Genomic DNA, 11,651 nt, shown 5'->3' with positions numbered 1-11,651 from the left:
TCGAAGGGCACGAGCAGGGACACGCCGCTGCAGCAGTTCAGCCAGATAAACCCTGAAAACATGGAGCGAAATCTTAAATGTGGCTCGATAAAACACCGGGAGCCAGTGCAGAGAATGCAGCACTGGAGCGATGTGGTCCCCCATTCTTGTACTGGTCAGGAACCTGGCCGCAGAGTTCTGGACTAGCTGGAGCCGTGAAGTTGCTGCCTGACTCAGCCCAGCATACAAAGCATTACAATAGTCAAGGCGGGACATGATGAAAGCATGGACCAGTTTCCAGACGGACTCTTGACAAGAGAGAATTCATCTTGGAAAGCCGTCTAACATTAAAAAACCGGACCACCATCTTCATTTGTGCGTCAAATATAAGGGCTGCATCAATTTTTACCAAGTTGGTGACCACAGACTTCTCATTTTGAGTCAAGGAAGCAAGATCAACCTCAGCACCTGCTCTAGCTTTTTCACCAGAGCTTATCCCACAGCGCTCTTCACCTCATCAGGCTGAGTATCTACCCCGCACTGAAGCTCCTTCCAACCACTTGGATCCAGGATCTCAGCCAGTATCATGGTCCTTTGACTGTAGGCCAACACCCTCATCACTAAAGACAAAGCCCTGAGCTGGAGCTCCTTCCTGTCACTACATGTGGACAATGCAGAAACTCACTGCCACCCCTGAAAGAGCATTCCACTAATGTTGATGGAGAATCTGAGATGTGGAGTCTCATCTCAGCCACTTCAAGGGGAAGGTGAAACCCAACATCGAGTATCTGTACATTTAAGAAGCGTTTTGCACGCCATCCAACTAAACCACATCGCTAAAGGCAGATTTGTGCTTTTTCTGTAAAAAAATGTATGTGGAGACACGACTCTTTAAAATATATTGTTTATTTACACAAAAATGTTTATACTTAACATATTTTAGGTATTTTCAGGAAGGCACTTCATCAGATTAGGGTAGCAGAGAGACAGAATGAAGTTTCATTTGATGGAAAAGCCCAATCTAAAGCAAAAAGGACAAACAGGACGTCTGACAAACAAAAACACACAACAACCAAAACAAGGAGAATTTCCTTTAACCCAAAAGGTGATTAAAAAAATCTTGGTATGAGCATCAGCTGAAACAAACCAAAAACATGCTGTTATACAGCTAAATGAAAGACGTAATAAAATCATTCTGTGACGTTTGAAGGAATTCAATCAAATTCTGGAAAGACTAACATTGAAAAAACTAACGACAAGGAATATTTAAGGTGGAGATGAAAAATTCAGCACAGTTAGTGTGACGAGACAGATTTTCCCTTGTTTTAAAAAAGATAAATAACTAAAAACGAATCCTACTGCATAGCAGAGAATGAAGAAGAACTGTAAAAATAAATCATGTTACTGTTTGATCCTCCAGAGTGTGTTGGTCAGCAGGCTATGATGTTTTCTTTAAGAGTGAGAGCAGCTGTGAAATCTGAAACCAGTTCCCCTCTTTCTGATTTTATTTAATCACAATCATCCTGTCCAGGGAATGCTTGGAACCTGAGTGTGAGCTCGCTTCCTTAAACTCAGCTGAACTGCACCCATCCTGGTTTGACAGCATCGTTGTTGGAGCTGTGCAGAGGGAGAAGGTGAAGGTGATGATGGAGCGAGGAACAATGACAGGCGTGCTGCGAACGACTTACTTTGACCCTGCAGATGTGAAATCGCCCCACAGGTCAGAGCTGGGTTGTGTTGCAGAGGTGAGGGAGCCGAAGTCTAAAAGAGTGGCTGAAAGTGGAGGGGAAGGATTAAAAAACATCCTGCTGAATAGAAACGATGCATCTGGGATCAGTGAGTCTCACCGGCGTTGGGCTGTGCTGCCACTACAGTCGGCTGTCCTCCTGGAGGAAGCTGAATCCCTCCGGCTTTTACTCCTGGAGGAGGCGGGAGCAGACCTCCACCCACGGGCCGTGGTTTGACACCACCGGCATCCTTCTTCTTAATGTTCTGCAATAGTCATGACAGTTCTCACATTAAAAAGCAGCACCTTTAACACTTTAATCTCTTGCTTTCAAATTGGTTTTGGTGGTTCCTGAGACAGAAACTTGAGCAACTTCACATTGAATAGCCGTCTGCTGCCCTCTGCTGACCAGAAACAGTACTGAGCAGTTTTGTGGTTCGAGTAGGAACACTAGTGGTAGGTCTCTACCTGCTTTACGACAGCTGTTTACTGTGCCGGTAGCTAATATAAAGGCCAGTAGTTAGCTTTTTCAGTTTGCCAACCATTAATAAAAGCACAAGAAAAAGAAAAAAAGAAGGCAGCAGAGAGCCTGGAAGTAAAAGTAAGAGAATAATGTCTTTGGAGGCAAAGCAAAGAGCTAAAACCAGAGTGAACATCAGAGCAGCCTGTACTCGTTTGAGGGAGCAGAAGGACGCTACAAAATCACAGACTGATGGTGACCTGGCTTTGTTATTACTGGACTTATAAATAATATTTTTTGTCCAACAATGTGGAAATTTTTACTTTGTGGCTTATTTAGTATCAGTTGGCTCATGTTACTGTTAGCTTGTTGTTAGCGCTAGCTACAGCAGACTGCAACAGGGTTGTTTACGATGGTTGTAATTCCGCTTTCAACCAGTAGGAGGGAGAAGCAGAAAACATATGAAGTGTTGCTGAAGTATCGGTGTTATCCATCGGTTTTTCATGGGGGAAGTGGCACACTCACCCCAAGGCTGATCTTGATGGTCTGTCCCTCCTTAAAGCTCAGATCCAGCTTGGGTGCTGCAGTTTGCGAGGCTTCCATCTTGGCCAGCTCACCCTCCTGCTTCACCCATCTTTAGTTTCACAGGGCAAAAACATAATAATAATAATAATTGTCCGTAGGAGGGACACCAAATATCAGAAGCGTTCAGTTTCAACGTTTCCATAGATGCTGCTGATTCAAGATAGAATCCAAATATGCCATTTTAAAAATGTCATTTGCGACATTTAACAAAAATCTCTGTAACACTTTATAATAGATGTTCCTTTATTAACGTTACTTAGTGCATTATTAAAGGGACTTTACGGAGTTTTGAACTTTTATGCTCGCGATTGTCCCCTCAGGCCAAAAGCGTAACGGCAGCTTCAACAGTAGGCTAGTTGACGAGGCGCGCATGCTGTACGTGCACACTCCTTAACGAAAATAACAGCTGAGACAGTCCCGTGTGTGTGTGTGTGTGTGGCCTGGAGGACAGAGGACAGGGGAACGCGCAGCTAATTAATTAAATAATTTGGTTCTGTACCTTTCTCTTCAGCACAGCCGACAAAGGTTTAAGATGGGTCAGTCCTCCTGCATGCTCAGATCATTCCCTTCCCTTGCTTGAAAAATTATTCCAAAATGAAAGTTGAACCCACATCTTTTTTATCTGTGAATTCAATGTCTTTTGGCGAGTCTCAAATAAAAATTTGGGCATCTTACTGTAAAAAAAATATACCATTAATGTAAAAAAGAAACTCTAAATAAACTAAGTTCACATCCAGAATCAAACCGGGTCTTCTGCACGGGAGACAGACATCTTACAAGGTGAGCTACACACTAGTAACATTCACAGTATCTGTAACATTTATATCCTTGATGACAGCTGAAACAACGTCAAACCAAAGAATGGTTAGAAGCAAAAATGGCTATTTTGTTGCTAATTTGCAGGAAATATCTAGAAGAAAGTAGCAAAGGGTCCTCAGAAATGTAGCTAGGTTCATCACTAGGCGTTAGGAACAGCGACAAAGTGGCACTGCCTCTCTCTCTGCTGCTAAAGCTACTGATGGCAAATGCTACGGGCTATGCCTGAGCGTGAACGCGCATGAAGCAGCCTGCTCGACCCGAGCAGCTCTCTCTTTCTGTGATTTTACAGAAAAACAGGCAATCACAGTAAAAATGCCAGGGCTCATTCTACAGGACCAGGGCATTGCAGGAGAATGTATGAAGAAGAAATTTATTATTTCTATACAAGTTTTGGCTGTCAAACTTCCATAATGCCCCTTTAAGAACTAATAAACTATTATTAATGTTAAAAGTAAGTCATGCATTACTAAGAAGACACCCCCCAGCTCTTTGTTCTAACCTAAAGTACACTTGATAGTTAATATCAGGAACGTTGATATTATCATTATAATACAAGTGTTACCAAAACCTCTAACAGCCCTTTACAGACATAATCCCACAGATTACCGTAAGCAACAGTGAAGGCAGGAAGTGTGTATGAAACCTGAAACGTGTTTAAACCTAAATGAAATAAGTGTAAATGTAAATTAGTGTTGTTGTTGTTTTAAACCCACGTTTCTCACTGTTTTAACTTAATTCAAAAACATTTAATAGAATTCTCCTCACTGCTATTATCAATAATTACCCCTAATAGGGGTTCAAACAAAGCCATAAGCATGCTATAGATGCTGCAGAATCAGCCATCTATCTATCTTTGGCCGCTTATCCAGGGTCGGGTCGTGGAGGCAGCGGCCTAAGTCGAGAGGCCCAGACTTCCCTCTCCCCAGCCACTTGGGCCAGCTCTTCCGGGGGAATCCTAAGCCATTCCCTGGCCAGGTGAGAGACCTAGTCCCTCCAGCATGTCCTGGATCTACCTTTAGGTCTTCTCCCAGTTGGACACACCCAGAAAACCTCAACAGGGAGGCGTCCAGCAGGCATCCAAACTAGATGCCCAAGCCACATCAACTGGCTCCTCTTGACGTGGAGGAGCGGCGGATCTACTCTGAGCCCCTCCTGGATGACAGAGCTTCTCACTCTATCTCTAAGCGAGAGCCCAGCCACCCTGCTGAGAAAACTCATTTCAGCTGCTCGTGTCCGTGATCTCGTTCTCACGACTCTCACCCTAGGGTCATGCTGCAGAACGTGAAATGATAAAATGATCCATCATGAATGATGACTCACTTAAAATGATCTTGTAAAGCAACATTAAAGTCAAATGAGTCTCCACGATCAGCAAAACCCAAACCAATGAAAGCATGACGTCCTTAAAAAAAGCAAACAAATAAAAAGAAATTATAAACAACTTCATCACAACTTTTTTTTATAAAGCAAGATAGATGTTGGAGGAGTCTCACCGTTGCCGTCTTCTATCCGGATGACAAAGTACCTGCTGGAGTCTGTGACGGCTTCCACCACAGAACCAGGATATTGATCAACTGGAGCTTGTGCAAACAGCTCTCCTGCAGAGAACAAAGTCACACCCATCAGAGGATGACAAAGAAAAATAACGTTACTGATGGTGTAACAGAAACCTCCAGCAGTGTTTGGATGCTTTTGGAGATAAAGAACAAGCTGAAGACCACAAGGGCAGGTCAGGTGTGAACGAGGCTGTGGCGGTCTCCAAACGTTAACACTGTCTGGGTTCCTCCACACGTTACACGGTGTACGGCATCAAAAATGATGACGTTTCGTAAGCCTCAAGTGGAATTACAGACTGTTGGTTTGGACCTTCACCGTTCAGAAACTGAACAACAAACATGCTAAAACAACGACAACATAACATTAACAAATTTTAAAAATGCAGCTTATAAGAAGTTTTGTCGCCTGACAAACCACCATGTTTACCTTTTCTGGCTTCAACATAGGACGTTGTGGACCGACTGCTTCGATGTGGCGCCGGCACACGGGTACTTTGGGGCTAGTCGCGACATTTGGTTTATCATCAGTGTCAAGGCGTCAAAATATGACGCGTGTGACCAAGCGTCAATATATGACGATTCGGGACGCCCCAGCGCGTCAGGAAACGACGATCAGGGACAAACTGCTGACGCAGCGTCCCAGAGCGTCGGTATCAGACGCCGGTGGTGAGACGGACATTAGAACTACATCTGAACAACTTAACCTTCCCCTAACCCCAATCCTAACCTTAAGGTCACAGTTTATGGACCTTAAGGTTAGGATTGGGGTGAGGGGAAGGTTAAATAGTCAAATAATGTTCGTGTGACCGCGCGCGTCAAACAGTGACGCCAGCGGAGCCACGTGAACCAGCGTGTCCGTGATCGTCGTGTCCTGACGCGCTGGGGCGTCCTGAATCGTGGTATATTGAGGCTTGGTCACACGCGTCATATTTTGACGCCTTGGGTGTGAGAATGTGTTGGTCTACCGGCTCTCCTGTTAAGTTCGCTTCGAACCAGAAATACTCCCAAACTGCAGAAGTGGTGTTCTTTGTAGACACCAAGTCAGTTGGTGCACGACCTGCCCCTTTTCTCCACGTCACTCCCGGTGCGTCTCCTCTACGCTGTCACGTGATGACATCACGTTCATAAACTCTATGGAACACCTCTAAAATTTGGACAAAACATTTTAAACTGCTCAAGGAAAACTGAAAATTCAACCATGCATCCGTTTTTCACATTAAATTTACCTTTTTTATTTTTTTAAATCACGTATTTAATCCTCGTCTCCTGTGTGCACCGATTTTTTTATGACGGTATTGGAACCGACGCTGTTGCTCATTTCAACACCGGCTGTATACTGTAATACCACCCAAGCCTAGTATGACAATGGAGCCAACTTTCAGCTCAGAGAGTTTTCTGTTTGACAGTTTGCAAAATCAAATGTGAAACGGCACAAAGTCACCAGAAGAAACACACCTTCACACAAGACTCGATGCTGTTCTTCGATGTTCTGAACTGAACATACAACACTTTTCTGAGTGTTTGTTGTTAGGAGATAAGTGTAGATAACACACACAACAGGATTAATAATGTTCTTGTTGTGTATAAAGAGTCAGGGTGACTGATTTTGTGAAGAAGCAGCATCAAGTAACATAAAACACCTCATTTCCAAGCCTGGTTAACAAAGATTGGGATGCACCGATGGATCGGCATTTGATCCCAATCGGCCGATAGCGCCCCTATCGGTTTTGATCGGAGTTTTCAAAATAGATCAAAGCAGACCGATCAGGTAGGGTTGTCACGGTAACCGGTGTAGCGGTAAACCCCGGTAAAAAAAAGTTGACAATAATAATAACAGTCTTGTTTTTTTAATAACTATATTATCTCGGTGGATTACCGTGGCTGCGGTGTAGGCGCGGTGACCCTTACCAGCCACCGTATCATCTGCTGAAGTTGCCGGCGGCACATGCGCACTTTGTTGTTTACAACCAAAACTTTCTTGAAGTTAAAGCTGAAATAATGGCCAAAGGAGGAGAAGGCAGCACTCAGGACATTTATCATCCCTCAAAGAAGACAAAGTGGGAAGTACGGGCATTTTTTTTTTATATTTGAAGAATGCAGAGGGACATTTGATAGAAGACGGCTATCCTGTTTGCAGCACGTGCAGAAAAAGTGTCTGTGAAAGGCAGCAACGCTTCAAATCTCATGACACATCTGCATGACCATCACCCACAACTCTACAGTCAACGCAAGGCAAGCTAACGTTAGCGTTTTAGCTAAAATGCGTGATCCGAGGATTTGGGTTGAGGGAGAATGCAACAAGTCGCTATATAAAGCAGCCGCAGCGCCGCTACCTGCATATAAACCGTGTCGCGGACACCCCCATGTAGGGATGCACCGATCAGGTTTTTTGCTGCCGATCACCGATACCGATATCAAAGAATGCTGATCACCGATACCGATCACGTTCATTGGCCAGAAATTTTCTACAACATTATAATGAGTGCTACAAACTACATAATCTGGGAATAAAGGAAATGTAACCTAATCTAAAATGGTCTGTATGACCCCCAAATTCCACTACCTCCGCTCCGGTCCGCCCCCGCCTTCCGCAGCCACTCGCTTCCGAACTCAATTTTTACTGGTACCCGCTCTACAACGGCTCCGCTCCGGTGCGGAGACCTGAGGGGGGCAAACAAGCATGCGCGGGATTTTCGAGATCTTGCGATACAGTCCGAGCAATAAACGCGGAAGTTAGATCCAAACACCCGTTGTGTGGGAGAAACATCGGCATGAGCTGTTTAATCTGCCCATCATTTGTGTTGAGAGATGAGCAGTGTTTGGATCAACAAAGTGTGACTACTTTGATCGTAGAAACTGTATTTATGGCTTACTTTTGTGCATTTAAACTTCAGCCGCCATTGATAGTTGTTAAAAGTTGTTAAACCTGTGCATATGAAACAAAAAACGCCTTTTGTTTATCGATTTATTGTGAAAAACGGAAATTGTGCTCGCTCCTTTTCCTGTTGGGCCGTTGTGATTTCTGTCCATTTACTGCGGAGGTGCTCCGGCGTCCGGCGAAAATAGGATCGATTCTATTTTTGCCGGACGCCGGAACAGAGGGCGGCGCATGGCGCCGCACTGCCGGAGCACGGCCGCAGTAGTGGAATTGCTCTGATTGACTACAACGGGACCGATTTTGCTCCGGCGTTCGTGTCGGAGCGGAGCGGAGCGGAGGTAGTGGAATTTGGGGGTTAGGGTTGTCACGGTGTGAAAATTTAACCTCGCGGTTATTGTGACCAAAATGACCACGGTTTTCGGTATTATCGCGGTATTTTTTTTAAACATGCTACATTTTCACACAATTAAATAAACCCTGTATGTCAGGAAAATATTGTCCTCAGTTTGTGTGTAAATTTTGCCTAAAATGTGTTATTTTGTAATTAAGTTGTTTATTTGTTTACATTTTCCCCCTTTAGTCTTTAAAATAGCAATATTTGCCCATAACTTCTTATTTTATGTCTGTTTGATGTCATCATTTTAAAAATATTAGATCAGATGATACTCAGTACTCAAGTAGCCTTCTAATCAGATACTTTTTTACCCTTACTTGAGTAATCCGTATATCAGGAAAATATTGTCCTCGGTTTGTGTCCTTCCAGTCAGCTTTGCAGATGTGGGAAAATGTCATCAGGCAGTAATCATTGTTAAATTCATAATTATTCTCGGAGAGAGACCAACTCTTATCTGCCCCTGGGAGCCCCGTAATGCATAGAGTCATTTCAACATGGGGGTGTCCGCAACACGGTTTATATGCAGGTGGCGGCGCTGCGGCTGCTTTATATAGCGACTCGTTGCCTTCTCCCTCAACCCAATTCCTCGGATCACGCATTTTAGCTAAAACGCTAACGTTAACTTGCCTTGCGTTGACTGTAGAGTTGTGGGTGATGGTCACGCAGATGTGTCATGAGATTTGAAGCGTTGCTGCCTTTCACAGACACTTTTTCTGCTCGTGCTGCAAACAGGATAGCCGTCCGTCTTCCATAAACTCCCTCGGCATTCTTCAAATATCTAAAAGATGCCTGTACTTCCGACTTTGTCTTCTTTGAGGGATAATAAATGTCCTCCTGAGCGCTGCCGTCTCCTCCTTTGACCATTATTTCAGCTTTAGCTTCAAGAAAGTTTTGTTGTAAACAAAGCGTGCATGTGCCGCCGGCAACTTCAGCCGATGATACGGTGGCTGGTAAGGGTCACCGCGCCTACACCGCAGCCACGGTAAACCCACCAAGATAATATATTTTTTTAAAAACAAGACGGTTATTATTGTCAACTTTTTTTCTTTTTTTCTTTTACCGGGGTTTAGCGCTACACTGGTTACCGTGACAACCCTACCTGATCGGTTTGCTCTGATCTATTTTAAAAATTCCGATCAAAACCGATAGGGGCGCTATCGGCCGATTACGATCAAATGCCGATCCATCGGTGCATCCCTACCCCCATGTTGAAATGACGCTATGCATTATGGGGCTCCCAGGGGCAGATAAGAGTTGGTCTCTCTCCGAGAATAATTATGAATTTAACAATGATTACTGCCTGCAAAGCTCACAGGAAGGACACAAACCGAGGACGATATTTTCCTGATATAGGCTTTATTACTCAATTAAGGGTAAAAAAAAGTATCTGATTAGAAGGCTACTTGAGTACTGAGTATCATCTGATCTAATATTTTTAAAATGATGACATCAAACAGACATAAAATAAGAAGTTATGGGCAAATATTGGTATTTTAAAGACTAAAGGGAAAAATGTAAACAAATAAACAACATAATTAGAAAATAACACATTTTAGGCAAATTTAGACACAAACTGATGACAATATTTCCTGACATACAGGGTTTATTTAATTGTGTGAAAATGTAGCACGGTTAAAAAAAATACCGCGATAATACCGAAAACCGTGGTAATTTTGGTCACAATGACCGTGAGGTTAAATTTTCACACCGTGACAACTTTAATACAGACCATTTTAGATTAGGTTACATTTCTTTTATTCCCAGATTATGTAGTTTGTAGCACTCATTATAATGTTGTAGAAAATTTCTGGCCAATCCACGTGATCGGTATCGGTGATCAGCATTCTTTGATATCGGTATCGGCAGCAAAAAACCTGATCGGTGCATCCCTAAACAAAGAATGATCATAACTGCTGTCCTTTGACCCATGATCACTGAGAAGAGTTTCAGGCTGTGTTGAAACCAGTTCATACAAAAAAGGACTTGTTTCACAGCACAACTAAGGTATTTGGCTGTGAGGCTCATGATAAGGTTTACCTGTGTTTTTGTCCTCCAGCTTGATGAAAGCCATCTTTCCTTTGGCTGTGATTTTCATCCTACCGCTCCACGCAGGTTCATCCAGTTTCCAGTCAGCAGCTCTAGATGAAAGAAGCAGGAAAAACCCACCGGATTAGAGAACCATTCATGTAAATCCTCATTTAAAGGAGCTCCTGTCTCTGCGTTTGTTTTAGCAGCTTTACTTGTCCAACATAATGAGGAAGTGAAATTAAAATCTGCCTAAAAGATCGAAAAAAGACAAACAGGGAAACTCCCAGTTGCTTGTTTTTAAAGATAATAAAAGTTGTATAAGTACCATCTGACCAATATAGATTATTGGGGTTAGTTTAGAATGTGAATACAAAACAAAACCTGAAATCACACACACACACACACACACACACACACACACACACACACACACACACACACTTTTGTGTTTTAAAATGTAAACAATGATCAAAATCAATCCACCGAAGTTTACCATTTTACACACAGAGTGAAAACTGAAAGGGAATTTGATTTATTTGGATTTTCTCATAACCAGTTTCAGAGTGAATGATGTAAAACAATCCGTTAAAACAAGAACATGTTTCTTCTTAACTCAAATAAAACATTTGTAAACAAAAAACACTGATGGTGGTGTTTCTAGCTATTAGCTCGCTGCTGCCAGTTGATATTGTTAAACTTTCCCAATATACGAACCTTTAGTGAGAACTAAGAAAAAGAGTCCGTAGCTGTCGAGTGTCTTCAGACCAGTTTGGTTGACAGCTTGTTAGTCCGATAATGGAAACATGACAGTTAAACTAGCCTGCTGACAAACACTTTTTCCGACTCGCCAGAAAGAAGCTTTCTTACCGATATCCGCGGTTGGAGGCCCGCGGCGGGATCCGGTAAACATGAACCTCTGGCTTCACACACAGCATCGACTCATAACTGTTGTCCTCTGCCATTTTGTCAAGTTTCACAAACCAAAAAACAACTTCCGACTTTCAATGGACGCCCGTGCTGAAGCTGCTTGGTGGTTGACGCCGCGCCGCCAGCTTCAAACAGCGCCACCCGGTGTCCGGAGGTTGTAGACGTAACTGTCAATCTGCTGTAAACACGAGTTTGTCCTGGGATTAATATTCAAATTATAGACGAAATAACAACTAAACAGTATTAATATGATTCATGTTCGATATTACTTTATACGTGAAACTAACATGAAGTCCAGA

At 43.2% G+C, this 11,651-nt stretch overlaps 1 protein-coding gene across 1 annotated transcript; it reads right to left on the bottom strand.

Moving 5' to 3' along the window:
- Positions 1 to 867: 867 nt before the first annotated feature.
- On the bottom strand, positions 868 to 11,481 carry necap2 (NECAP endocytosis associated 2). Its single transcript, XM_015959892.3, has 8 exons — positions 11,293 to 11,481; positions 10,435 to 10,535; positions 5,063 to 5,167; positions 4,890 to 4,971; positions 2,691 to 2,799; positions 1,827 to 1,971; positions 1,668 to 1,752; positions 868 to 1,596 (listed from the first exon to the last, which is right to left on the bottom strand). Exons 1-8 carry the CDS (start codon positions 11,385 to 11,387, stop codon positions 1,551 to 1,553), a joined length of 768 nt encoding a protein of 255 aa, XP_015815378.3. The 5' UTR covers positions 11,388 to 11,481; the 3' UTR covers positions 868 to 1,550.
- Positions 11,482 to 11,651: the final 170 nt, after the last annotated feature.

The sequence above is a fragment of the Nothobranchius furzeri genome, chromosome 3 (assembly GCF_043380555.1).
Source record: "Nothobranchius furzeri strain GRZ-AD chromosome 3, NfurGRZ-RIMD1, whole genome shotgun sequence".
NCBI lineage: Eukaryota > Metazoa > Chordata > Actinopteri > Cyprinodontiformes > Nothobranchiidae > Nothobranchius > Nothobranchius furzeri.
This window is presented reverse-complemented; position numbering and strand designations above follow the sequence as displayed.

What these genes read in the sequence shown, in the direction of transcription:
- necap2 (XM_015959892.3), bottom strand. Translation starts at nt 11,387, where the DNA reads ATGGCAGAGGACAACAGTTATGAGTCGATGCTGTGTGTGAAGCCAGAG. An exon ending in GCTGGAGGACAAAAACACAG is followed by an intron (nt 5,168 to 10,434) that starts GTAAACCTTATC and finishes TGTTCTCTGCAG; the next exon opens with GAGAGCTGTTTGCACAAGCT. An exon ending in CCATCAAGATCAGCCTTGGG is followed by an intron (nt 1,972 to 2,690) that starts GTGAGTGTGCCA and finishes TGACTATTGCAG; the next exon opens with AACATTAAGAAGAAGGATGC.